The sequence below is a fragment of the Canis aureus genome, chromosome 2 (assembly GCF_053574225.1).
Source record: "Canis aureus isolate CA01 chromosome 2, VMU_Caureus_v.1.0, whole genome shotgun sequence".
Lineage (NCBI taxonomy): Eukaryota > Metazoa > Chordata > Mammalia > Carnivora > Canidae > Canis > Canis aureus.
The window spans coordinates 31,085,642-31,111,285 of record NC_135612.1 but is presented as its reverse complement, the minus strand read 5'-3'; the positions used below and the strand labels follow the sequence as shown (position 1 = coordinate 31,111,285).

The 25,644-nt window shown below is 37.5% G+C and overlaps 1 protein-coding gene and 1 pseudogene across 10 annotated transcripts in view; both read right to left on the bottom strand.

Annotated features, from left to right (window-relative positions):
• Window positions 1–2,151: 2,151 nt before the first annotated feature.
• The window catches only part of POC5 (POC5 centriolar protein), a 37,137-nt gene continuing 13,644 nt past the window's right edge, over window positions 2,152–25,644 (bottom strand). For 5 of the 10 annotated variants that reach the window (XM_077867873.1, XM_077867872.1, XM_077867876.1 and 2 more), the window contains 8 exons: window positions 23,335–23,540; window positions 21,773–21,949; window positions 19,337–19,441; window positions 17,565–17,744; window positions 14,947–15,100; window positions 12,527–12,804; window positions 5,731–5,907; window positions 2,152–2,733 (listed from right to left, as the gene is read on the bottom strand). In XM_077867873.1, coding sequence (XP_077723999.1) covers window positions 2,590–2,733; window positions 5,731–5,907; window positions 12,527–12,804; window positions 14,947–15,100; window positions 17,565–17,744; window positions 19,337–19,441; window positions 21,773–21,949; window positions 23,335–23,540 — 1,421 coding nt within the window. In that variant the 3' untranslated portion in view covers window positions 2,152–2,589. Of the gene's footprint in view, window positions 2,734–3,505; window positions 3,651–3,682; window positions 4,706–5,730; window positions 5,908–11,099; window positions 11,597–12,526; window positions 12,805–14,946; window positions 15,101–17,564; window positions 17,745–19,336; window positions 19,442–21,772; window positions 21,950–23,334; window positions 23,541–25,644 lie in introns of those variants that run through there. The other 5 variants (XM_077867883.1, XM_077867885.1, XM_077867879.1 and 2 more) reach the window with 4 other exon arrangements.
• Window positions 15,117–17,558, bottom strand: LOC144295574 (eukaryotic translation initiation factor 3 subunit F pseudogene; annotated as a pseudogene).

Here is a 25,644-nt window from a genome sequence, read left to right as displayed (position 1 = left end):
CAGAGGAGTGTCTCTCCCACAGGAGCGGAGATGAAGGTTGAGTGCCTGGGAAATGCCTACTCTCATGCCCAGAGCCCAGAGTATTGAAATCATCCACTGTTCATTATTTCCCTCCAGTGAGAGAAGTACCTTTGGAAATGTATAGTTACTCTTGGCTTTAAATAACACCTATAAGTAGTATATTGCTTAGATAAGACCAGAAGTGTATACCAATGTTGTTTCTTTTTAATCTCTTGGTTATGTAATTACAGGTGATTTTTATTTTCTTTGTACTTTTTGGTACTTTCCAGGGTTTTTTTTTGACAATCAGCATGCAGTATGTTTATAATCTGAGAAAGTTGTGAAATAAACATGATATCAAGTATCAATGTATATCAGTTTCTGTACACCTATTCATTATAATTTAAGGCTCTCCATTCTCAAATTCTGACTCTAATTCTATAAGGCCAGAGATAAAAGTCTTGAGCAATAGGAGTCCAGTTATTCTATCATAAATTTAGTTTTACATCTCTGTCTCATGTAAATGGCCCCCTTACATTTATGAATGTTTAAAATAAGTAGTATGTTCACACGAGTCCAAAAAGTTTTTAGAGGGACGCCCGGGTGGCCCAGCGGTTGAGCGCCTGCCCTCAGCCCAGGGTGGGATCCTGGGGTCCCAGGATCGAGTCCCACATCAGGCTCCCTGTGTGGGGCCTGCTTCTCCCTCTGCCTGTGTCTCTGCCTCTCTTTCTGTGTCTCTCGTGAATAAAGAAATAGAATCTTAAAAAAAAAAAAAGAAAACGTTTTTAAGAAAAGTATTCAGTGAAAAGTCTAGTCCCCATCTGTTTTTCAATATGAATATGGCTGGTTTCCACTGACCATGCTACTTACTTCCTCTTAACAAATAAAATACATACTCTTCCTGTAGGAGTGTTTTAACTGTGGAGTTTAACTTAGGTTAACACTATTTGGTTCTGCCTTGGACAATATACTTAAAGCTTAAAAAGATGCCTATGATACTCTTAATTACAATATTCATAATATGCCCTTTCATTTGTCCATATAGTTATGGCTTAGATACTGAAAACCACTCTCAGTTGTCATCTAGGTTCCTCAAAAAGCAGAGCCTGAGATTAAAGTCTATGAGTAGCTCTTTTTTTAGGGGTGCAAATCCAAGGAAGCAAGAGTGAGTTGAGGAAACAGGGAGAGCCCAGACTGGGGTAAAATACCAAACTGGCAACCATTTGGTGTTAAGCATAACTGATTATATGACTTTCAGGGTACTCTATTCTGACAGATGCAATGGACACTTCAGGGCAGTTCATACAGGGAAGAAAGGAAGGACTGATCTGTTACCACAACTGGGTGTTAATTCTGGGCTGCGTAGGAGTAGGTGCCAAGTGGAGCCTACAGTCTCCTGTGCGTCTCACAGAGTGCATGGCGCAGTCATAGAGAAGAGTGTGGCTGTGGATGGGTAGCACAAGAAGTGCTGTTGGTTTGCGTTTGTTGAAACTGATGAGGAGCTGTTTGCCACGGTGGTAGCTGGGCAATTCAGAATAAGGATCTAATACGCTAATTCTCTCATTCTTTACTTCAGAAAAGCCTTAGTGTGCCCTCCAGAAAATGGGATGTCTATCTCACATTTATTCTCTGTTCTATTACAACAGAACGCAGTAAGAAAAACTATTTCCTATAATAAAGTTAGAGCATAGATCACGTTCAAAGTCAAAGAGGCTTCTAATTAAGTCCATCCAGTTCTGCTAAAGATATGAAAATTGAGGCTCCGGATAAATCCTTTAGAATTTGTTTTTATGTAACCCAGAGTACTGGGTGAGATAGGAGGGGAAGGTAGATGTCACTGTTTCACAGATGGGATCCTATTATTCATGAAATTAAATGTCTGGCCCAAGATAACCCAGTCAGCTAGCAATAAAACCATGAGAAGCCTGGTCCTGCTTTCCTCAGTCACTTTTACCCAGCTGGCTTCCTCCTATTGGCCAGCCTCTGAAAAGTCTCTGCCAGGCCCAGAAGGTTTGCCGAGTTGCCCAGTGCTATACCCACCCCCATTTAACATTAACATTATTCATAGGTCTCACCAATTCTCATTTTTAATTTTAACAGTCTTAGGAAAATGAAAACTAATATTAATATATTAATAATAATCACAAAGACTTTGTGATACAGTATCATTATTACTCTTTATTTTTAAAATAAAAATACCTTAATTAAATCTGTTTAAAATAATTTTTTTAATAAAGTTCTCAAAATTTATTTAATAACACTGGAAATGATTTAGCCTTTTGGAAATAACATTGAGAAAACAGGATTTATACACTTTTATGGTATAATCAGGGACAGGCTGAACTTATTAAACAAATTAAGTCGCTTTTTAAAAAAGTTTTACTTAATTGCTTAAATTAAAAAATAACATTAAAATAAGCCTACATATAGTTACAAAGGATGGTATGACTTGAAAGAGTCTCTTGTAATTTTGAAAAGATGAACATGATGTATCCATGGTGTTCTAAGAATATGAAATTTTAAAAGCTAGAGACTTCAAATCCTTGGTAAAACCAGAAGAATTAAAAGATCTCAATGTGCATATTCATTTTAGTCAACCACTTTTATGGAGTGAATGCTTGTGAGAGACTGGGTGTGAGTTGACCTGGTTCCGAGGGACCGAGAAGCTGAGGTACTACTTTCAGGATGAATCGTCCGGGGATATTTTGCTGCAGCAGCTTGAGGAATGGTTTGCTGAAAAAGTTAAAAGTCTACTTTAACAATCCCGTAAGATTACACACATTAAGTGCCATTTCATTATATATAATTTAACCAAACAAACATTTGTTAAGCATCCAGTAGACAGAGGCAGTAAGCTAGGGAGGCAGCCATGAGAACAATTAAGCTGTGGTCCTTAATCCGTAAGTTAGACTCATGCTCAATACTCAGTATAGACCTACCTTGCAGAGGGTCACATAAGGAGCCGTGGGAGTCACTCCACAGAGAGGATTCCAGGGGAATCCTGAAATGTCCACAGAGGCCAAGTACAGAAAGGGACTTTATGGTGTCTGGAAGAAGGGTCAGCCCCAAGCCCTCCCTCCATTCTGGTCAGTTTTCTCCTCCCTGTATCTGTGAACACACGGGGTTCAACCTCAGGGAACAAGGGGGAAGCTCTGAGGAATCCTGCCTGGTCCTTGCTTCAGAAAAGAGCACATGTCTCCTACCTCAGCCTGGCTCACCTGGGAGCTGACTAAACCTTTTATGATCATACAAGCGAAGGTATTTCCAGCAGCCTGGTGCTCCTCAGCATGGATTACAACTTTCTATACAAATAACTGGATGCTAGGGACACACACTGAGAGGAGGATACCCATGCCACGTCAGAGCTCTGGGGAACATCTGGGACGTGAGCATCGAAGACTCAGTCAGGGTACAACCTACACATGTGTTTCACCTACACATGTAATACGTGCAAGTACAGATTTTCTAAGTACACATTACATGCATACACACGCATGAGATGTACCAGTACAAGGATTCCCTATACTCTGGGGCTACAACTTCCAGTAGGCAGCAGTGGAACTCATTATCCAGTCGGCAGGCCACGGCACTGAGTGGTGCAGGCACATTCCTTGTAGAGTCTTCCACTTAGAGGAGTCCTCTTTAAAGTACTTGAAGTAAAATGATATATATCTGACCACAACATTCACTATGTATTTTAAAAAAACCTTTTCTTAAAAAAATAATGAATGAAAACTCTTAAAGCTGTTTGTGACATTCTGCTTTAAGAGTTCCTCCTTAAAGAAACAGAAAAATAATTTCCTGACTGTAAGGTATTTTACAGAACTGTTTCACTGTACGTAAGTAACTGGATAAGCATTACAGGTGGGGAGATCTTCCAACTAGTAAGAAACTAGTTGCCAACCACCTAATCCGACCCTGTTCAGAGAGCGATTTCTCCTTGGGGACCTGGGCTACAGGAAATGGAGAAACAGATTCACCCTACCACTGCTTTCATGATCTACAAAAATATGACCTAGAATGAGGGAGCACAGGGAACAAGCAATTATCCAGCAGATGGGGCTAATGTGTCAGAAATCCATGGTTTGTTAGGAACAGCTGTTTCCAGTAGTTACAGCTCCCAATTCTGGGGATAGAGGGAGAGTACAGAGGACTGCTCTAGCTGTCTGTCATATAGTCCCACTTAGGGAATAACGGAAGCAGCTGACGGCTGTCTTGTTCACAACCAGTTGCTGGAGAAGTGTTATAGACAATCAGCAAAGGGCAGCTGGGGAGGGAAGCCTCAGAGGAGTTGTCTTTTATTTCTTTGGTTTTTTTTCCTCGTAGAATACAAATTCCTATCATTAGTACAAAAACAAAAGGCTGCCTAAATTAAAAGTAAGCATATATGTATGGTCTCTTTATGCCTTCATTATCTTATAAATGGATAGTCCCTTCTCTATACACATATGTGCTGGCAAAAATAGAAATTAGTTCATTTCTTATTTCTGATAACTAATCTCACATATTCAAACATATGTCGAGAAGTCACCTAAGGACTTCAGAGTCTCTGCAACCTCTGAAGGCTGATACTCCTCCACCCTCCATATCCATCTGGACTTGGTGCCTCTGTGTCCGTCTTCCACTTTCCTTTCCTATGGCCATTCTTTACCTGAGGCTAAGTTTAAACAATCTCTCCAGCTTCTCTTAATCATCTAGCAACCATCTAGTGCCCAGAAAGAAAAGGATGCAAAATCATTTCACATATATTTTTGCTAATATTTTGACACAGTAAGTAGACAGGAATGTTGTCTAACATTGAAAATTTATGTACGGAGCATTCTCTTTTAAAATCAATTCTTGTTTCTCTTTAAGGATGTGATCTTATAACTTTCAAAAAAAAAACTTTTTGAGAAAATTGTTGATTCATATGCATTGTTAAGAAATAATACAGCAGTATCCCATGTACCTTACTCTAGTAATTTTCAAGTTCAATATGCTTATGATGTTACAATTTATAAAATACCTTTTAAAAAAATCTATATCTCATTCAATTTTTACATTATCTCATTTAATCCTGAATCCAGAAAATAACTGTAGGAGCGAAGTACTCTTAACATTCCCATTTTACGCAAGAGGAAATGGAAGCTCAAATCTTTTACTTGATTTGTATATAATCACAAAGGCAGTAAATAGCAAAACTGAGGCACTAACTCAGGCTTTTTTATTTTTGCTTAAATTCCAGGCATTTTCTCTTATTTCACGTGAATTAATTACAACCTGAATTTCTTTTTTCCCAAACTACAAATATGCTGACAGTTGTACTGAAAAAAGGGGAAGAAGACTTAAAAAGAGCAAAAATTAAAGACTATAAAACTATAGGGAAGTATTTCTTGTAATTAAATACCTGCTGCATAAGTAGCAGATAATGAGTAAACAGTTTTTGTCTCTTTAAATTAACGAGAAATCATGTATAGGTTTGTTTTGGTCACCAACATAGTGGATTACTTTTTGGGTTGATAATTTTTACACTGTTGAGAAGAAATGTTTCTGAAATCAATTTCCTAAAAGAGCAAAGGTAGATTTAGAGCAGGTTTGGCAAAGCAGAAGTTTTATAAAGATGATCATAGTAAAAGGCAGACTAAGAATCATCATAAATTTTCATCTTCTCCTCAACATGTAATTTGTTTATTAGTCTATGAACTCTGAGGAAAAAGATTTTTTGACAAACGTCATCAAATATGTACTCACCACTGTGACTGGATGATGTTTCTCCACAACAACTGAGCTCATGGGAGGAGAAACTCCCATTATAGCTAAGCCGCTGCTAATTCTGTTTTTTGAGGCAAAATCACATCTCCCTGTGATCCGGGCTGTAATTGTTCTTCCAGCTTTCTGTTGTGCAGATGTCACAACTCTGGGCACATACTAAAAAACCAAAGAAATAACCAGCTGGTAGAAAATCCATGGCAAAACATATAGTACTGTTGCTTCTGTAACTTATGAGGAAAATATACAGGCATTAAAAACTAATTGTAGGGACACCTGGGTGGCTCAGTGGTTGGGCATCTGCCTTTGGCCCAGGGCGTGACCCCGGGGTCCCGGGATCAAGTCCTGAATCGGGACTCGTCCCTGTGGGGCGCCTGCTTTTCCCTCTGTCTCTCTCTCTCTCTCATGAATAAATAAATAATATCTTTAAAAATAAAAATTAATTGTATATTTAATCAACTTTAACACGGAAAAAAATAAATGAGACAAAAAGCCAAACATAAAACCAAGCACCCCAAAACACCCCCTTAATCTTGGGTGTACCCACCATTTTATAAACTTTTAAAAAACTCTTTATTTTGAAATAAATACAGATTCATAGTAAGTTGCAAAGATAATACAGAGAGGTCCTTTGTATTCCTCACCTGGTTTCCTGCCATGATTACATCTTATCTAAGTACAGAATTATGATGTCAAAGCCATCATGTGTACAATGCCTTGGCTAACAGATCTATGTCATTTGAACACATCTACATTCCTGTAACTATCACTGTAATCAAGACACAGAACTATTCTAGCACCACAAAGGTCCCCCTCTTGTGACCCTTTAGAATCATATCCACTTCCCTTCCTCAACTGCCCCTAACCTTGGCAACCATTATTCTGTTTTATGAACACTTTTGATCCTTATGTATAATTAATATTATACACATGCTTTTCATTAGACATATGCTTGTGTGCTCTTTTTTCCTATTGCTTTGTTAAATTTTTTTTTTTTTAAGATTTTATTTATTCATGAGAGACACAGAGAGAGAGGCAGAGACGCAGGCAGAGGGAGAAGCAGGCTCCATGCAGGGAGCCCGGCGTGGGACTTGATCCCAGGTCTCCAGGATCACACCTCAGGTTGAAGGCAGCCGCTGAGGCACCCGGGCTGCCCATTAATATATTTTCTCATGAATACAGAGACCTGCTATAATTTTTAATGAGAGGTTTTAATACCAACAAAGTACAGTTTATCTAACTCAGTTCTTTTCCTATTATAGGAAACGAATTTTTGTAAATGAAGATTCCTTTTCTTTTGAGAGCTATTTCTGTAGAATATTTCGCAAAAATGAGATGACCGTATCAAAAGGTAATGTCAGCTTTTACAGCTTTTGTTACTGCTGGATAATATTCCAGAAAGTTTCTATCAGGAATAACATATATATTTGATTTAATTTGTGGTTTCTTATTAATGTTTCATACTTACAGTTCATTTTGTCAACTATCCATGTTCTTTAATTACTTGCCAGGAATGGGTATTACTCTCAAAAATGTTCAATGGCTCCTAATGAATGTTTAAGGGCTCCTGATACAGATACTCATCTCATAGTATTTTTCCTATTTCGTTTTATTTATTTTTCATGCACATAAATTTAAAAAATTATCGTTAATTTTGTCATTAATTTCTTCCATAATTGAATCAACCAGCCTGCTTTGGACAGCTGGGATAATTATACTCTTCTAACGTTTATTTATTTGGGTTTAATTTATTAAAACATTTAAATTTCAGTGTGAATTATGAATCTAATTTTCCCTCTAACCATAATTTTTCCAAAAGCATTATGAAATAGTGATCTCTGTCCATCTGAGGTATCATTGAGTTCTTTACATATCTGCATCTAGCTACAGATAGTCATCAGCTATATACTGAAGGATGATGATAATGGGTTCCATAAGAAATGTCTCTGGGAAAATTAAAATGATAGAATATTGATGTGTTGGGAGGACTCTAGGAAAACAGCGCTCAGTGAGGTTTTGTAAATCCTTAGAGTTTGGATTTGAGACTTAATTATAGTTGCACAGAAAATCAAGAAGAGACAAAAATAAAGGAATCAATTCCAAGAAAAAAAAAAAAGTTGTACCAGAAAGGAAATGTAGGCATAGTATACATTTGTAGCTTAGCTATATTTACATATCATAAATTTAACTTAATGCAAATATGGAATATCTGTATCTAAATATGTAAAGTGCAGGAGCACCTGGGTGGCTCAATCGGTTAAATGTCTGACTCTTGATTTTGGCCCTGGTCATGATCTCAGGGTCACGAGATGGATTGCCATGTAGGGTTTTGTGCTGAGCGTGGGCCTGCTTAAGATTATCTCTCTCCCTCTCCTCCTGCCCGTGAGCTCTCACACACACACACACACACACACACACACACACACACAGTGGATGGGGGAGGGGAAGGAATCAGGTGGTATCAAAAGGCCAAATTCTTTCATCCATAACAGGAAACAGATAATGTCTGAAATTGATGCATGTGGATATAATGATATGAGCATATTTAGGGAAAAAAGGTAAATAGAAAAAACAGCTAATAGAATTTAAGGAAAGGGATTTGGAGGACTGTTTCTCACTATAATACTTGTAGAAATTATTTGGCTATTTAAACTACATTTTTATGGATCTTATGAATTTAAGGAACCAAAATGCAGATCCTAAGATATTTACAAATATATATTTGTAGACTGAATTCATGCTTCTGACCTTTGGGAAACTTTATTCTATTTCTTATTAAATATAAAGTATAAAAAAAGATTTTATAAACTGCAGAAGAGCCTTAAAAAACATTTTAAAATGTAAAATATAAAATTAATTGCTGGTAAGAGTATTTTTATGAAAAATTAAAAACTGAAGTACAATTGAGCTGGTAACCTTATTTCTGCCCAGTCACATTTGAGGGGTATAAACACTCCCAACCATAACAGCTGTTCTTACTTGGAGGATGAAAGAGTGAAAGAAAAACTAAGTAAGTTTTGACTAGGAGATGTGTGGAATAAGAAAATTTAGAGTAGCTGGGAAAATGCTCATGGCTGAAACCTTCACTCAGCCAGTTGAGAACTGCTTTAAAATGCCTTCAAGGGATCCCTGGGTGGTGCAGTGGTTTGGCGCCTGCCTTTGGCCCAGGGCGCCATCTTGGAGACCCGGGATCGAATCCCACGTTGGGCTCCCTGCATGGAACCTGCTTCTCCCTCTGCCTGTGTCTCTGCCTCTCTCTCTCTCTCTCTCTGTGACTATCATAAATAAATAAAATCTTTAAAAAAAATAAAATAAAATGCCTTCAGTAAGGGGCGCCTGGGTGGTCAGTTAAGCCTCTGTCTTTGGCTCGGGGCAAGATCCCAAGGTTCTGGGACGCAGCTCCACATGGGGCTCTCCACTCAGTGGGGAGTCTACTTCTCCCTCTACCTCTGCCCCTCCTCCCCCTCTCAGCTCTCTTTCTCTCTCATTCTGTCTCAAATAAATAAAATATTTTTTAAATAAAATAAAATGCCTTCAGTAAGATGAAAATACATACTCCAGTAAAGAAAAAAAAAAGACTTTAAAAAGAAACCTTTATATATTTCTCTGAATTAAAGAGTTGTCTTAAATTGACTTGCATGTTTATCAAGTCCTCTTTTGGTTTTCAAATGGTATATTCTATCATCAGATTGCATTGCAAGTTTTGTTAGATTCTTGCTTTACTTGACAAAGACTGAAATGGGAAATTACAGAAAAATAATCCACTGAGTGTAGCTTATATAAGAGAAGGCTTAATTACAACCTGTAAACCCATACTCAATTTGGCTCCACATTAAAAAGTAGCAAATTAATACACACTTTTGTTTGAGCATAAAATAATGTGTAAGATATATATAATTTTTAAAAATTTCCTGCTTTACCTGACTTTTTAACTGACTTTTTGACTAAATGACCACTTACTGGTCCCAGTCATGTTGAATCTCATTAAATTTATCAGCTTAATTGACTTCGAAAAAATGCTATAAAAACGGAAATTCTAGCTTTTTATACCCTATCAATAAAAACAACAAAATCAAAAGGATTCAGAAAGAAAAGGGAAATGACATATTTTTAAAACTCAGTATTTGTATCTTAATATTTGACAGAGACAAAACCTGATTATTGGTTAAGAAACAGGGCACTGTGACCAAACGGTCAAAAGTCTGAATACCAGTTCTATTACTTCTTATATCCACAGGCAAGTTACTCACTCCCTCTCTCTAAACCTCAGTTTCCATTTATAAAATGAGGAAAGCTGTCCTAGGTGCCTAATGATACCCTCTCACTTTCCATTCAGATGAACAGGAAAGTTAAGAGGGAATCTTTACTGAAGAGCTTAAAAATCCAACTCTCAATTGTTGAAGTGTCAAAAGAATAAAGTGTCACCTACTGTCCAACCTTGTGAACTGCAATGTATTTGCTTGTATAACTGCCTGATGTTTTCTTTGAAGAGTGCTTTCCTACCATGAAATTCTGGTATTTTATTTAAGAGTGAGGGTATCTGCAGAAAGGAAAGAATTTTACAGGTGAAGGGGTTATTTTACTAGGATTACTAGGATTATCTTATACTCCTTTCTCCAGTTGTTTCCCAGGCTCTGTGGTTTATTCTCTGTACACACCTCCTACTAAGTCTGGAAAAAGTTTTTTGAACATTCATAGGAAGACTCTGTGATTAAAATGATAAGAAAGATAAGCAGGCCTAGCTCATAGATCTCTCCTTTCCCACTTCCAACACTCATGGTTTCACATTAGGTAACTTATCCAACTAATGTACTTGTTTTTAAAAAGAACCATAATAACAAAAGTAGGAAACAAGACACATTTGAGGTGAATCGGAATCTGAGTTCTGTAATTATATACGGAAGGAAGAACACCGTAGAAGCATTACACTGACAGAGTGATTTACTTCTGATTTTCTTCTCCCCCTAACTGTAAAGGCTGTATTTATGGAACAAAAATTGAATGTGTATCTATTAATGAAGAAGGAAGGCTGAAGGACTCTCTATACAATATTGTATTTTTCAGGTTTCAAAGACTTCAAAATTATCTCAGATGATCAATTGTTTCAAGAAATAACAAGTAGAGGGGATCCCTGGGTGGCTCAGCAGTTTAGCACCTGCCTTCGGCCCAGGGCGTGATCCTGGAGACCTGGGATTGGGTTCCACATCGGGCTCCCTGCACGGAGCCTGCTTCTCCCTCTGCCTGTATCTCTGCCTCTCTCTCCCTCTCTGTGTATCTCATGAATGAATGGATGAAATCTTAAAAAAAAAAAAACACACAAAAAAAGAACAAGTAGGTGTTAAGCATATTCATGCATTCTGTTCTTCTGTGCATGGTCAGGTTTATATATAAATGTACAGATGTACAAATGGTGTAGTCGTATTTGAAGGGAATTCTGAAAGATCTAGGTCTATGTATTTTATCTGAATATGCAACAAAAGACAAACCAGAAATTTAAACAAACACTCACTGTGTTTACTTAAATGAGATCATCTGTATAGGATCACACTTGAAAATGTGTAATCATGAAAAATTAACACAGTTGAACATATGCGGAGTTGAATTTTAGTGTCTTATTTCAAAGTCAAAACTCCTTCACATACTCAAATTTCCCTTAACAGCTTTATTCTTTTAACCTCTTTGAATCAAGAGCAAAAATGATAAATAGTAGATCTCAACATATTTCTCCCTGAAGTTAGTAGCTTTCAAAAGGCAGATATTCACGTGAGCTGGAACACCCAGGATGACCAGTTGTCTGGCTGACTCAGTGCCTTCTTTCGCTGCAGAGAGTGGCCCGGGGCAGTGGCACCTGGTGACGGTCAGCCAGGGAAACCGTAAGACACAGAACCCATTCCGCCATCCTCTGTCCTCTCAGTGGTTGGGGTTGGGGAGGAGAGGGACACAAGCAAATCCCAATCCTCTCAGGAGCTTTATGAAACTACACGTGCCTTTGTGCCTAAGCCAAGCCAGAGCAGGGAAGGTTACAGTGTTGTTAAAAAACAGCCCTGCAGAAGTGAGCCCGGTAGGTAAGTTTGGACTGAATCCTTACTCCCTTTGCTTGAGAACCATGGTTTGAAGAATATAGGATTAACAAGAAGCCCAGGAGTCAGAACCCTGACATGCTTTGTCTATAACTCTTCTAAATTAGCTTGATGAATTCCCCTTCAGGCAAGTTCTCACACAGATACTCCGTCCCCATTCAATCTTCTAGCTCTACGTACTTCTCTTGAAAGTAGCTCAGTGACTAGGAAAAACTACTCCCATCTTTATTCTAATGTTTTTCCAAATGAAAACCTAACCAAATCAAGATGGAGTAATTACAGAGTTGTGTTAATGATAGATCTGCATCCAGGAAAAGGGAAAGTTGTAATTGAATACAAAATGTACAAAAGAGCCATTAATCTTCTAAGCCCTTGAAAATACCCACTAGGGTTCCCTTAATAAAAAAGTCCATCATCAACTCTTTCTCAAATTTATTTTTCCTGAATAGTTCTTGAAAATGGGAAATGAGAAAGTTATTTCTGTTTAATTATCACTACTATATTTGAACTTTCAAATATTATTTTCATTTTAAATTGTTTTAGCCACTTCACATATTAAATATTTTCTGTAGCTTGGTCTAAATATCATTAAGACTTTTCCTCCATGAGAAAATATATTCTAAGTTAAAAAATACCCAATATACAAGCAAGGTTTGAGCCCCTTTCCCCACGAGGGCACCTGTATTAACTGTACTAACCATTTCTTCTGGTGCAGCAGTAGCTGTAGGTCCAGCGCCAAGAGCTGCAGAAACGGGAGGGTGAGTAGAGGAAGCGGAAGCAGGCCCAGCAGAAGAGATGGAAGCAGCAGAGGGAAAAGCAGCAGCGCTGGCTGCTCCCATGGCTGCTGGCGGTGGGGATGGTGGCTGTGCAACCACTGAGGGCATCGGAGGGGCCAGAGGATCCAAATGAGCAGAATGTTCTTTTCCTTGAATGCCAGGGCCATACTCTTCCTTTTTATTATTTGTGAAGTCTATCCCTACAAATTACAAATTCATCAAAATTCTTCCAAGCTAAGGTTAGTCTTATGTCCCCCAACAATGAAACTACATAATAGCTAAAATTTGGTTCTAAAGAAAATGTAGAAACTTATCACGTACTGCATACAATGTTTAGCTAATATAGTTTGTCATTATTAACTGATTAACGTCCGCATTAACTATTAGAAACTTCAGACCATTTCCTTCAACATGTGAACACTAATGAAGAACTGCTTGTATGTAAAAAATAAAAATAAGTATCTATTCAGCTAGGATGTCAGCTGAGTAAACTGTATTACCAAAAAAGTCATTATAATAATTTGGTCACATTAAGTCTAAGGATTTATGTTCTTTTACATCATTTCATACAACTGTCCTGATCAATGGTCTGGTATTTAGATCTGTAGAATTCTTTTCTGCTATCACTATACCCTCTCATTTCCATCTAATGCTCCTATTCAAACAAAATCAATGTATTTTAAACTTGATTTTTCAGCAAACCATAATAAATCAGTATGTAACCCTAAAATTTTTACCTTTAACACTGTAAAATATAAAGCACAAAGTAAGGTATATTTGCATACTTAACTGACTTCAGTGACACACTATATAGTAACCTTCTCTCATAACTGAACCTTACCCTTAGATCAGAGTGAGTAACATCGGCTTCCAGATGTTGGAGCAAAGGGTTTCTTCAAATTTTAGATTTGAAGAATTTAGATTTGAATTCTAAAACCCCCAGTTTTAGAATTTGGTTAAAATTCCCACTTAAGACTACACCTATGTGGCACCTGACACCAGGGTGAGGGTTTGGAGATTCAGTCACTGAAACGTTTCAGAATGTCTGAACAGAGGGTGTTATACAGCCCTACATTCAAATGGTCTCTTCCCATTGGAAATTTGGGCTTCTGTGTAAGTCCTTCTCTCAGGCTACCTTTACATAAAACAGAGTAACAGTACCTCATTAACAAAGTTTAATGAGGGACTATAACGCATAGATCCTTTGAAATCCTTTGATGAGAGGGACTAATTCAATATAAAGCAGTGTTGACAATTAAAAGACCATTGATTGGAGAAATCAAGCACTTCTTTGGGTATTAGCAGGATAAACTAGTCTGCTCTGAGATTCTAGGATTCTAAGTTTCTAACCTGCATGTGGACCACACACCATGGTTGCTTCAGACAAAAGTTCCTTGCCTTAACGGCTACCATCCACAACACATACAATTTAAATAATAACGTTTGAAGATGTTTTAAAATGAAGGTACAACAACCACAGAAGTTATTCACTGGATTGGAATGTTAATGGTGTTACAAAATGAAACCGACTCATTGATAACTGTGAGTCTCAAATACGATTTAATTATGAGGATATACTGTAAAAAATGATCATGTATTTACATAAAATTGGCTGACTTAATATCATTACTATCATCTTACATATCAAAGTATTTTTTTGTCTTTTAAAGAGTTTCCGATTATATTTCACTGCATTTCCACAAGAACCCTCTGTGAAGCAGGTAAGAAAGATTTACATTGTCTTCTTTGTTCAGAGAAGAAAACTAAAACCCAATAAGGAAAATAGGCCTTGGTGCACATTACTGGCAAAGATTCTAGCCACGTGCTAATAATCTAAGCCCTGCTGAACAAACACCCACATAAACCACACAGATCCCAGCTAATACATGGACTTCTCTTCTTAAAATAAATTAATTTTAGTTGAGGCCTCTCTTACATTGGAGACAAGCAATTTTTAAAATGGGAAGCCATGACTAGATAAATCTTTAATAAACAAAATAGCCCAAGGCACTTGGCAAATTAATTAATTAATTAATTTGTACTTGAAGGCATTGAAATTATTAGTTGAAAGAGCTTTAAATTGTTTTACATTCAAAACATCATTTTAACATTGAGCCTAAACACTTGAGAGTTTACTTGATCAAATCTAAGATACCATAAGTAACCAAAATGGAGTGACTTTTCATGGCAGAATTGAATTGGAGATGACACCATCAAGTAAGAACTGTACCCGGATAAGACACAGTCACTGCAGAAAATTAGTACCACAGACCATAATAATCACTGAAATCTCCTTAAATCCTTTTTGAAAGTAGGCAGAGAACCTTAAATAAAATACTAACCTGTATCACCTCTGTTTTGAAATATAGTCATGGCTTCGAGATTTAATGCACAAACTCCCCTCATGAAGGCTTTCTTCATGGAATCTTCAAAATGCTCTTTTTCATGCTGCATTCTTTGGATCTCAGCTTTTGCATTTTCCAAAGCTCCAGATAACTAAATAAGGAGAATTTTTAAAAAGATATGGGACACAAGGAAGGATGTTAATTATTAAAAAAATAGACTTACTCTGTGATGTTATTATTTTTTTTAATAAAAGGCAGGCTGTGTTTTTATTTAGAGTCACAAGCAGTTAACTGACTCAAAATGACTCCAAACACAATGAAAGCATTCTACTTCACTCCATTCTGAGTCCTAGGATGGCCCCGACTAACAGGCATGCTGCTTGGAGCCCATTCACAAGTTTAGTTTCTCAGTGAGGGCAATCTGTGACTATGTGATTGGCCAAGTAGCTATTGAGCATGGTCTCAACATCACTGGGGATTATCTTGTGTACTTGGTTAACCAGACTCATCAAGCAGCAGGAGATATTGTCAGTGGATGCCTTTCCCAACAGCACATCCTCTGTATACTGCAACGCTGTGCTTAGGACATCCTAGATGTGAACTGATGCCCGTCCTACCTGCTGCAAATTGATTGACAGTCTGTACACTTGGTTGGGGCTAAAACAGGTCTTCAGGATCAGGTCAACTCCAATGTGTTCAGTGTCATAATATGCATATTCCACTGTCAAGGTGTGAACATCACCCCCATGGTACTCCCAGGGACACCAATTAAAGTGCTGACGTAGGCTTTGGTGCTCATGTGGCCGTTCTGGAGGCTCCTGTCCACAGTGTGGTGAATAGGGACAGGGACTTTCCTGCCGTAGTACCCCTGGATCAGCACAGGGTACTCTATAATGTCATGGCCTGTCGGGTACCAGCACAGGATGAGCTCTTCTGGAGAGACTTTGTTTAATTCATACATACTCTCAGCGAATTTAATGTCAACAGATACCTCATCTTTTGACTCCTTGTGAGGCACTGAAAAGCAGCTGTTAGTGATTTCCACTGAATGCTTGTCAGCGGTTCTCAGCAGGGTCCTAATAACGGGCAGCACCCTCGTTGCATGGTGGCTGTCCATGATGGAGGCCAAAATGGCCCAAGTGCAGCCAGACCACACAGCTGCAGGGGGAAGGGATAGGCAAGGGGCAAGGATGCCTGGGAGAGCAGGAGTGGGGCCTAGACCAGAGTCACGGTCCTAGCAGCTTTGCCATGGGGTCTACAGATGAGGCTGGAGGCAGCATTGGAGTTGGAACCAGCGCCAGAGTGGGAGCTGAGGCCAGGGCTGCAGCTGGAGTGGTGGCAGGAGTATTTGCTGGTGCTGCTGGTGTGGCCATCTTGTCAAGCTGTGAAGTTATTTTTATGTGACATACTAAAAACACTTTACCTCTTCTGCTCTGTATCTCAGTTTATTTTAAAAGATGCATCTTATTTCTACTGTCTCCATCAACAAACCGTTTTCATTCCTAACCATAAAATCAAGGTTCAAACAAGGGGAATTTCATACCAGTCCCACCAAAGGTTGCTGATGTGTTTTAATTATACAAACAGACATGTCATTTCTTAAAATAAAACCTTTTTTAAAAAATTTTTATTTATTATGATAGTCACACAGAGAGAGAGAGAGAGAGAGAGAGAGAGAGAGAGGCAGAGACACAGGCAGAGGGAGAAGCAGGCTCCATGCACCGGGAGCCCGACTTGGGATTCGATCCCGGGTCTCCGGGATCGCTCCCTGGGCCAAAGGCAGGCGCTAAACCGCTGTGCCACCCAGGGATCCCAACATAAAACTTTCATAGAGAATATTAAAATACCGATCTCATCTCTTCAGAAAAAAAATACCTAAGTGCACTATTAACAGAATTTTTCTTCCTTTTTTAAAAAACTGTTATCCATAGAATTCAAAGTGCAGAGGGACATCAAGCACAACACTCTTTCCCATAGACCAAATTAGAAGAGACTGCATTTCTTTTGCAGGTCATTTTGAATTGCAAAAATTTGTACAGTAAATCTTATTTTTAGCGTTAAGAACTTAGTTCTATAATGGAAAAAGGTTTTTCTTTTAATATTTGACTTCCAGAGACCTACTGCATTCTTCACTATGGTTTTTATTTCATTTTGGGTCTCAAGTATTTTCCCTTGGAAACAATGTTTATTAATAAAAGTCAATGGGAAAATAATTTTAATTTATATGCAACTGCTTTATATCAACCTTATCAGAACATAATTTACTTAAATTAACATAAGGATATACATTTTTGTTTTGGGTCTTTACTTACAGCTCAATAAAAGCCAAATGAAGCAGCAAAGGAAAGCATGCTTTCTTAGAAACATAGGATTCTATAGGTGATTTACATTTCCAAGGGAAATGGATATGCTAGAGATCCAACAGAAGTATGGAGTTCAGAGAATTATGTCTGTGGGTCCAACTTACTAGCGTTCTTTGCCAGGAAGTCTTGTTTGAATCTGTAGGGCATTAAATGGAACTGGAGAAATGGGTTACTCTGCTGAACCATAAACTAACGGGTTTTTATCTTTTTAATTTTTATTAAAAGAAAGTGAAAGTATGAGAAAAAGTTTACCACAGCAACTCTGGTTTCATAATCATTGGAAAGCTGGACACAAACTTCTTCCGCTCTTGCCTGACAAGCTCTTTCCACCACATCTTTCCACTGCTTCTGTACTATGGATCGCCAGCCCTTCCAGACTTTCTTCAGTAAAGTTCTCTGGAAGTACTGGTCAGCCAGTTTACCTTCGTAGACCTAAATGAAAGTAATACGCAACCTCAAAAACACAGTGGTCTGGTAAATATATTGGCAGTGACGTTAAAAACCATAATGTAACACTGTGCTAAGCAGTGTACATATGTTATCATCTAATCCTGTGTAATCACATTATTCTCATCTGCAGACAGGAGGACAGGCTTAGAGAGGTTAAATAACCTGCCCAGGTCACACAAGTAGAAATGGAAAAGCCAGCCTTGTCTCACTTCAGAACCCAAGCTCTCATCCTTATATCATCCTATATGCCACCAATCAAGTTAGGAGTAAAAAAAAACAAAACAAAAACAAATGAAGGAAAACTAGTAACTTGCCCACTGGAGGTAGGAATGTATAGCAACTTTTACTTGAAGGCAGGTCTAGGCGAACAACAGAGAATGGCTGCAAGGCAGAGACGGTGGTGGCTGTGGCTTCAGGTGGCCACCACTAGAAGAAAGGCTAATTTAATTTACATACTTTGCCATCATATATAGCACCAAATAGATCCAAATAGAAACCTATGCCAGCCTTCTTTTATCAATGAACTTAAAGTCTTTGGAAAAAGTAGTTCCAATTTCAATTTTCTTAAATTTAAAAAGCTATTCAAAAAACTGATGGCAGCTGCAACTATTTCAACTAATATTTAAACATAATATATTCTCATTATTTCACTTGGTAAATAACTTTCAAAATATGGCATGCTCATTTAAGTAATTCTTTTCAATATGTTAGCATAAATTAATCTACTGGGATTAATAAAAAAAAAAAAGAAAGAAAGCACTAGAAAGTATCCTTCAAAGAGAAATCCTATTCCATGATAGTAGTAGCCTTTTCCTTAAGTATTAATCTCTTAGAAGTAAACTCACAGAGCTCACTCCATGGCTCACATGAGCATCAAATAAAACACACACACACATCCATTCTGTACACTCTTGAGTCTCCATACTTTGTATTCTTGTTGGATATACATGGATTCTCACTTTTCCACTTCTGATACAGTAATTTATTCTTCTTAGTTCATATTTGCTCTGCTACACTGATTTAGCTCTGATTTAATTAAAATAAGATGTTCAAGTGTAAATTATAAACAAACTAAAGATAATTTTTAAAAAGCTATACAGATATGGCTTTTTTGGTTCTCTGAGGCAAGTCTACAATAGACATTTACACAATTGTATAATATATCAATATAGTACTTCCTCTTTATGAAAAGGATATATTCAGGCATTTCTGAAATAGCAACAAATAAGAAGTATATATGTTAAAGATTATAAATTCTTTCTCCACATCTGACATTAAATTTGTTGAAGGGGTTCCATGATGAGGGTATCTGTAAGTCAGGTATGATCCTTACTAACTTTATTAAGAAGGAAACCATATAAATCAGTCTATAAAATATGAGGGTTTTTTCCCCCAAAACTATACCAAAATCAAATTCCCTTGAAATAAGAGCAATATTAAATTATAAATTCATTTTGATTTATTAGAAAACAAATCTCCCTTTGACTTTAATGAGAGCGCTAAAATGTGATCCTCAACTGTTTTGAGTTCAGAAGTCTAATATCTATCAGTTATCATTTTGTTTTTATACTTACATCCTGTCTGGATTTAACATGGCCAATTCGCCAGTGGAAGAATGTTCTCATCAACTCTATCCTTTCCTTTTGTTTGCCTATGGCATGCGACAAGCTAGAAATCACCTGAAAACAGCAATTAACCCAATTATTGCGATGTTATAATAACAGTAATTGGTAAAGTAACTTGCTTATATATCAAAAAAATGCCCTAGAGAATTCCTATATGTCACTAGTCTATTCATCCAGTTAACCTCATTATTATCTGTAAAAAGACCAAAAAACTTGACCACATGAATGTACTATGTATCAATGAATGAAGGGGAACAAAAGAGAACAGTAAGAGAAATCTTCATTATGTGTATCATGGTAATCCTCAAAAAGTTCACATATATGAAAATTAATATGGTCATTGACATTTAATTCAAGAAAGATAACTACACATTTGAATATTTTGCTACGTATACAGAAAGTCTTTGTTCACTAGACTTGAGGGTAGGACCAGGTTTTAAACATCTTTCTGGTCTCTAAATACCTTTGGTACCTTGGATTAGAAGTTGTTCAATAACTGTTTAAGGATTTTCTGGATTCAACAAATTCATTAAAGCAAACAATAGTTATCCTATAATGTTCTTTCTCAGGTCTTCTTGTTCTTTAAAAAAAAAAAAACCTACAAAGGTGTTTAAATCCTAAGATGGTATCTTCCCTTAAAAAGAACTGAATAACTGAAATATATATTTTAAATTGGCCACCTTAAAGCAAAATTTAGTAAATTGGGCATATTTACTTTATTTTTTTTTAAGATTTTTAAATTTATTTATTCATAAGAGACACAGGCAGAGAGAGAAGCAGGCTCCCTGCAGGGAGCCCAATGTGGAACTTGATCCTGGAACCCTGGGACCACACCCAAAGGCAGACACCCAACTGCTGAGCCACCCAGGCGTCCCTATTCTGGCTTTTCTTTAAATTATTGTCAAAAGTGGAAAAGGGCACACATTCTAAGACATTAGTAATATTCTATTTCTCGAGCTCTATGGTGGCACACAGCTGTTCATCTTATCTATTTTCAAAAATTGGACACATGTATACTCTTGTGTGTGATACTTTGAAATTAAAAAACATACATTTAAAATATTTTAAAATCTTACAACAGAATTTTGAGGGGAACAGAGAAAATGACTGACATTTAGTATCTACTGCTTCAAAAAAGAGAACTATATAAAATGTTTGATTTTATAGGATACCCTGAACATTAAAAGAAATGCCTCAGAGGCAGAGGGAGAAATGGACTCCCCACTAAGCAAGAAGCCTGATGCAGGGCTTATTCCTAGGACCCTGGGATCATGACCTGAGCTAAAGGCAGACATTCAACCGACTGAGCCACCCAGCACTTCAATAAATACATATTTTAAAAGATATATTATCTTTATTTAGTTCATTAAAACAGTGAATGCTACATCAGCAGACAAGTAGCAGAGGTGTTACCTCTGAAAGGTACCATCCTCCGGGGTGGGGTTAGGGTAGGAAGCGGAAGCAGTGGATATATTGCCCATTCTGCTTTCTTGAAGGTGCTGTTGGGAGGCACAAAATTAGCACAGATCTGAACCTTACCCTCTCATTCTTAAGAGGCTAACAGAAAATGAAATAAAAAGTATTCTCTGTGTGGGGCTCCTGGGTGGCTCAGTCTGTTAAGCGTCTTGACTCTTGATTTCAGCTCAAGTCATGATCTCAGAGTGGTGACATCAAGCCCAGAGTTGGGCTCCTCACTGGGCATGGAGCCTGCTTGAGATTCTCTCTCCCTCTCTCTCTGCCCCTCCTCCCCTTCACCTGTGTGCATGCTCTCTCTCTCTCTCTCTCAAAAAACAAATGCTCTGTGTCTATAATAAAATTAAAAAGACTTCATCAATGAATAAAGACATATCACAGATAAAATATGAGATACTTAAAATGGCCCCTAAAAACACGGTTTAAAATGTGGGTAATGCTGGTTCCATGATGTTCTCTTAAGAGCAGTTCAGGAAAAAAGACGGAAGGAAAAATTAAGTGTTCTGACATTTAGCATGCACTTTTATTTTTATTTTTTAATTTTTAAAAAATATTTTACTTATTTATTTGAGAGAAAGTGAGCAAGAGAGAGAACATCCCAGGACCCCAGGATCATGACCTGAGCTGAGGGAAGATGCTTAACCAACTGGGCCACCCAGGTGCCTGTAGTATGCACCTTTAAAACTTCAAGCACATTGAAGCTGATGACAAAGATGAAATGACATGACCCTGGAATGTTTAATAGGACAAATATGTCTTATTTCTGTGCATCTACTTTTTTTTTTCCAGTTTCTGAAGCAAACTTCCCTTTGTATCATGTATGACTTGAATACATTTAAGTATTACTTGGCATTTATTACCTAGCAAGATTTTTACTGCATCTCACTTAAAAAGAAATATAAAAGTGAAGACCTCATCTTTTCTCCCAATGGAGACTTCATAGGCTTTCTGCAGCTCCTTCAAGCTGTTGATCTGGTTGCACAGTTGTTTTAAGTGTGCTGCGTGTTTTTCTTTCTCTTTTTTCATTTCCATTCTGTGCCAGTCAATAAAATTAAGTCTCCATTTGCTTAGTTCAGATATGATATTTGTCTAAAAAATAAATATACCAGCAATTAAGCAGTTTAATATTGCTTCTTAAAATTACACTGAAATTAAGAAATATTAAAAATAATCAGAACAAGCAATCACATTAAGAGCTATTTACAAAAACCACTAATGAGAACCTTTGTAAGTTCAACCGTCACGGCTCTTCTCAGTTCATATTTGCCATACTAGGGAAATGAATTTTTTTCCTATTTTAAGTTACTCTCTATGAAACCTGGTTGTCCTTTAAAAAAAAATTCAAGTCTCCTCCACCAGTAAACAGATACTTTATTTATTCAGGACTTTAATGTCCATATTAAGATGGAAAGAAGAAATGCAAGGGTTATGGCCTAGGCTCAGCCATAGGACAGGAAGTTATTTAGATAGAGGCGGACAATGGAAACCATGGGGATTGATACTTTCCTCCCCCACATTATTTATCACAAAGGCCACCTTACAACAAACTGTTAAGTGTGGTCCCTTTTCACCCTACTAACTACCTTAAGTAAAAATACCAAATCATCATGTTATCAAAGAAACTGGGTGACAATATGATTAACTGAACGTAGAACAAATTAGATGACTGGCTACTCCAATGGACTTACACCATGACTGGAAGCATGAAACCTGTTCCAATGGAAGAAATGGTAAAAATTATACTAAAGTATTATTTCTAGAATTTATGGTTTCAAATAATAGAGAAATATAAATGCCACAGAACTCTCATTAGAGTAATTTCACTGTGAAGGTGAAATCAGTTTTCTCAAACTGTGTCTCAGAAACACTGTCATCTTCTCCATTATATATTAAATAGCAAAACACCCCTGCCATTTCTATAATACTGTTTTATTTAGAGGCCAATAATATCACCAAAATAATCAGTTTTTATAGACTTCTCAGTTACACACTATGGTTGCTTTAATAAGCAGCTATAAAATGAATATATGTTGCTAAAACTGGATGCTGTGTTTCAGACAAAAAGAGACATGATATGGTAAGGGTTCGATAAGGGTCTCTGCTACACATAGGCTGAGTCTTTAAAAACATGAGAGAAATTCAGTGGAACCTGCAGAACTATTCCAGCAACTGTTGAAAAGTATGCTATTCAAAGTATGGGTCCTGAACTAGCAGTGTCAGAGCCTGTTAGAAGTGCATAACCTCAGGCCCTGGTCAAGACCAACAAGGACAAGCTGTAGCTTAACAGGATCCCCAGATGATTTGTATGGACATTACAGACTGAGAATTGTAAGATTTAAAACACCGGACTAATCTTCTCAGGAAACTAAAGACTTTTTTCACAAAATCTTTTGATTCAAAGAAAAGAACGATAGTGGGATCAAGAGCAAAACTGTTATACTACATATTAAACTGTAATTGAATAAGCATAATACCTTAAGTCCTGAACTCCAAAGATCAAGTACATTTTCCATCTTCTGAAGGTTTTCATCAGAAATAAGAAAATCGCTCACAACGATCTCATGGACGTCTGCATGACTAGAAATAGACCCTGGTGAGGAAGAGTCACCTAAGAGGTTAGAACTGAAAAAATCCATGACTGGGTGTGAGGGCTTCCTTGGTGATGACACTGGTGATGACCCTGGAGAGGAGGGAAAGGTGTGGTGGTCAGGCTGGAGAAAAGATAACCCAAATGTAAGGAGTTCTAATAGAGGGTAAGATGTCAGTTACCTACAGAGGTGGAGCAAAATGCAGAGAAATGACCTTTTAGTGTACTTTTTAAAGATTTTAAAATTTTATTCATGAGAGACACACAGAGAGAGAAACAGAGACACAGGCAGAGGGAGAAGCAGGCTCCTGGCAGGGAGCCCGATGTGGGACTCGATCCCTGGACCTGGGATCACAACCTGAGCCAAAGGCAGACGCTCAACCACTGAGCCATCCAGGCATCCCGTTATAGTGTACTTTTAAATTGAACTGAGCACAGTCTGAAATTAATACTGTAATTTCAGTATTGTCACTGATTCAGGACTAACCAGCACAAGGTGCCTCCTATACTCCCTCCCCACAAAAAAGGACCTCTATCCCAAACAAAGATACTTCATATATCCAGGTCCAGCCTGAGCTAAAGTTATTCTCATCTGCATCACCATATTAACATTTACTAAGTGCTTGCTATGTTCCTGTAATAGTGTTAGAAAGATGAGCTCTGGGCAGCCGGGGGCTGGGGGGGGGGGGGGGGGGGGGGCTCGGCAGTCTGGCGCCACCTTCAGTCCAGGGTGTGATCCTGGAGACCCGGGATCGAGTCCCGCGTGGGGCTCCCTGCATGGAGCCTACTTCTCCCTCTGCCTCTCTCTCTCTCTCTGTGCCTCTCGTGAATAAATAAATAAAATCTTAAAAAAAAAAAAAAAAGAAAGAAAGATGAACTCTCCTATTATATGCTGCCAAAAGAGTCAGGCATTACTACCTCCACTTTACTGATGAGGAAACAGGTGCAGAAAGAGGCAACTAACCAAGGTCCTGGTGGTTGTATATAGGTGATTATTACTTCACGTAAAACACTGGTATGGGTTTTAAAACCACCAAAATTCAACTCTATAAGTAGAAAGAGACTAGTAGTTTAGTTGTATCAGATAATCAGCTGTAAGGCACACTGTTAGCCTTCAACATATAGGTGAAAATATATACACATCTCTATATATATCCATATATACATAATTCCCATCCTCTGCCCATAGACATGGTGGCAGAGTGGGGGGTGGAGGTAGGGGTGAAAGCCAGAGCCAGAAAAACTGGCATCTACCTTTAAAAAGCACAAAGTAGGAAAGGTTACTATTTTATCACACATGCACGTTGGAATTAGAGACCGTTTATCATTTCTCACGTATTTTGCTTTTCTTAGGAGAGTCCTGATAACCAAGATTAAAAGGCCCCCCTGTCTTCCTTAGTGAATGAGATGAGTCAAACAAAGGTAAAGCTACTACAGGAACTTACTTAAAAGTAAACCAAGAATGTTTTGCAAAAAGGATAATCATTCCCTAATATATATTTTTATATAAAAAATTTATCAACAAATGGTTCAGGCTAGTCAACTATGAGACACTACCTACGTATTCTGAAGAATAAACCCAAAGAATAAAGTAGAGTGACTGAGTACATGAATGTTCTCTTTCACTAACAAGAGTTGCACTTGTGGAAAAGCAAGAGGCACTGCTTTTTAAAAAATTTTTAAACATTTATTCACCTTTTACAAAATAGAATGACCTAAATGAAGTACTTGAAATATCCCTTGGGGAGTACAGTGCCCAAGCCTTTTATTTACAAGTGAGGAAATAAAGGATAGAGGCACTCTTTATGTGGTGGCTTAAATGGCCTATATGTCATATAACATCGAGTCACAAGGCAAGCAAAGTGTCCTATTTTAATTATTTCAATCATTCTATGTCAAAGAAAAAGTTTCAATCTGGTACTAGTTTGCTTTTATAATCTCTGTAACACAAGTTAATCTCTCCTTTCAACAAAGAAAAAGCAAACTTCAGGCTGAAACCACCACCACTAGCAGTATTCAACCAAAACTTAATAATTTTGTCTGAGTTGCTTTTTACCGACTGTTTTCTATTTATAAAAAGGGTGTATTAGTTTTATCCTATAATCAGTAATGACACACACCAATTTTCCTTTTAATGAATTTAAGCTAAAAATAAATATATCTGAAGAAAACCAAAAAATGATAGAACAAGTGATAT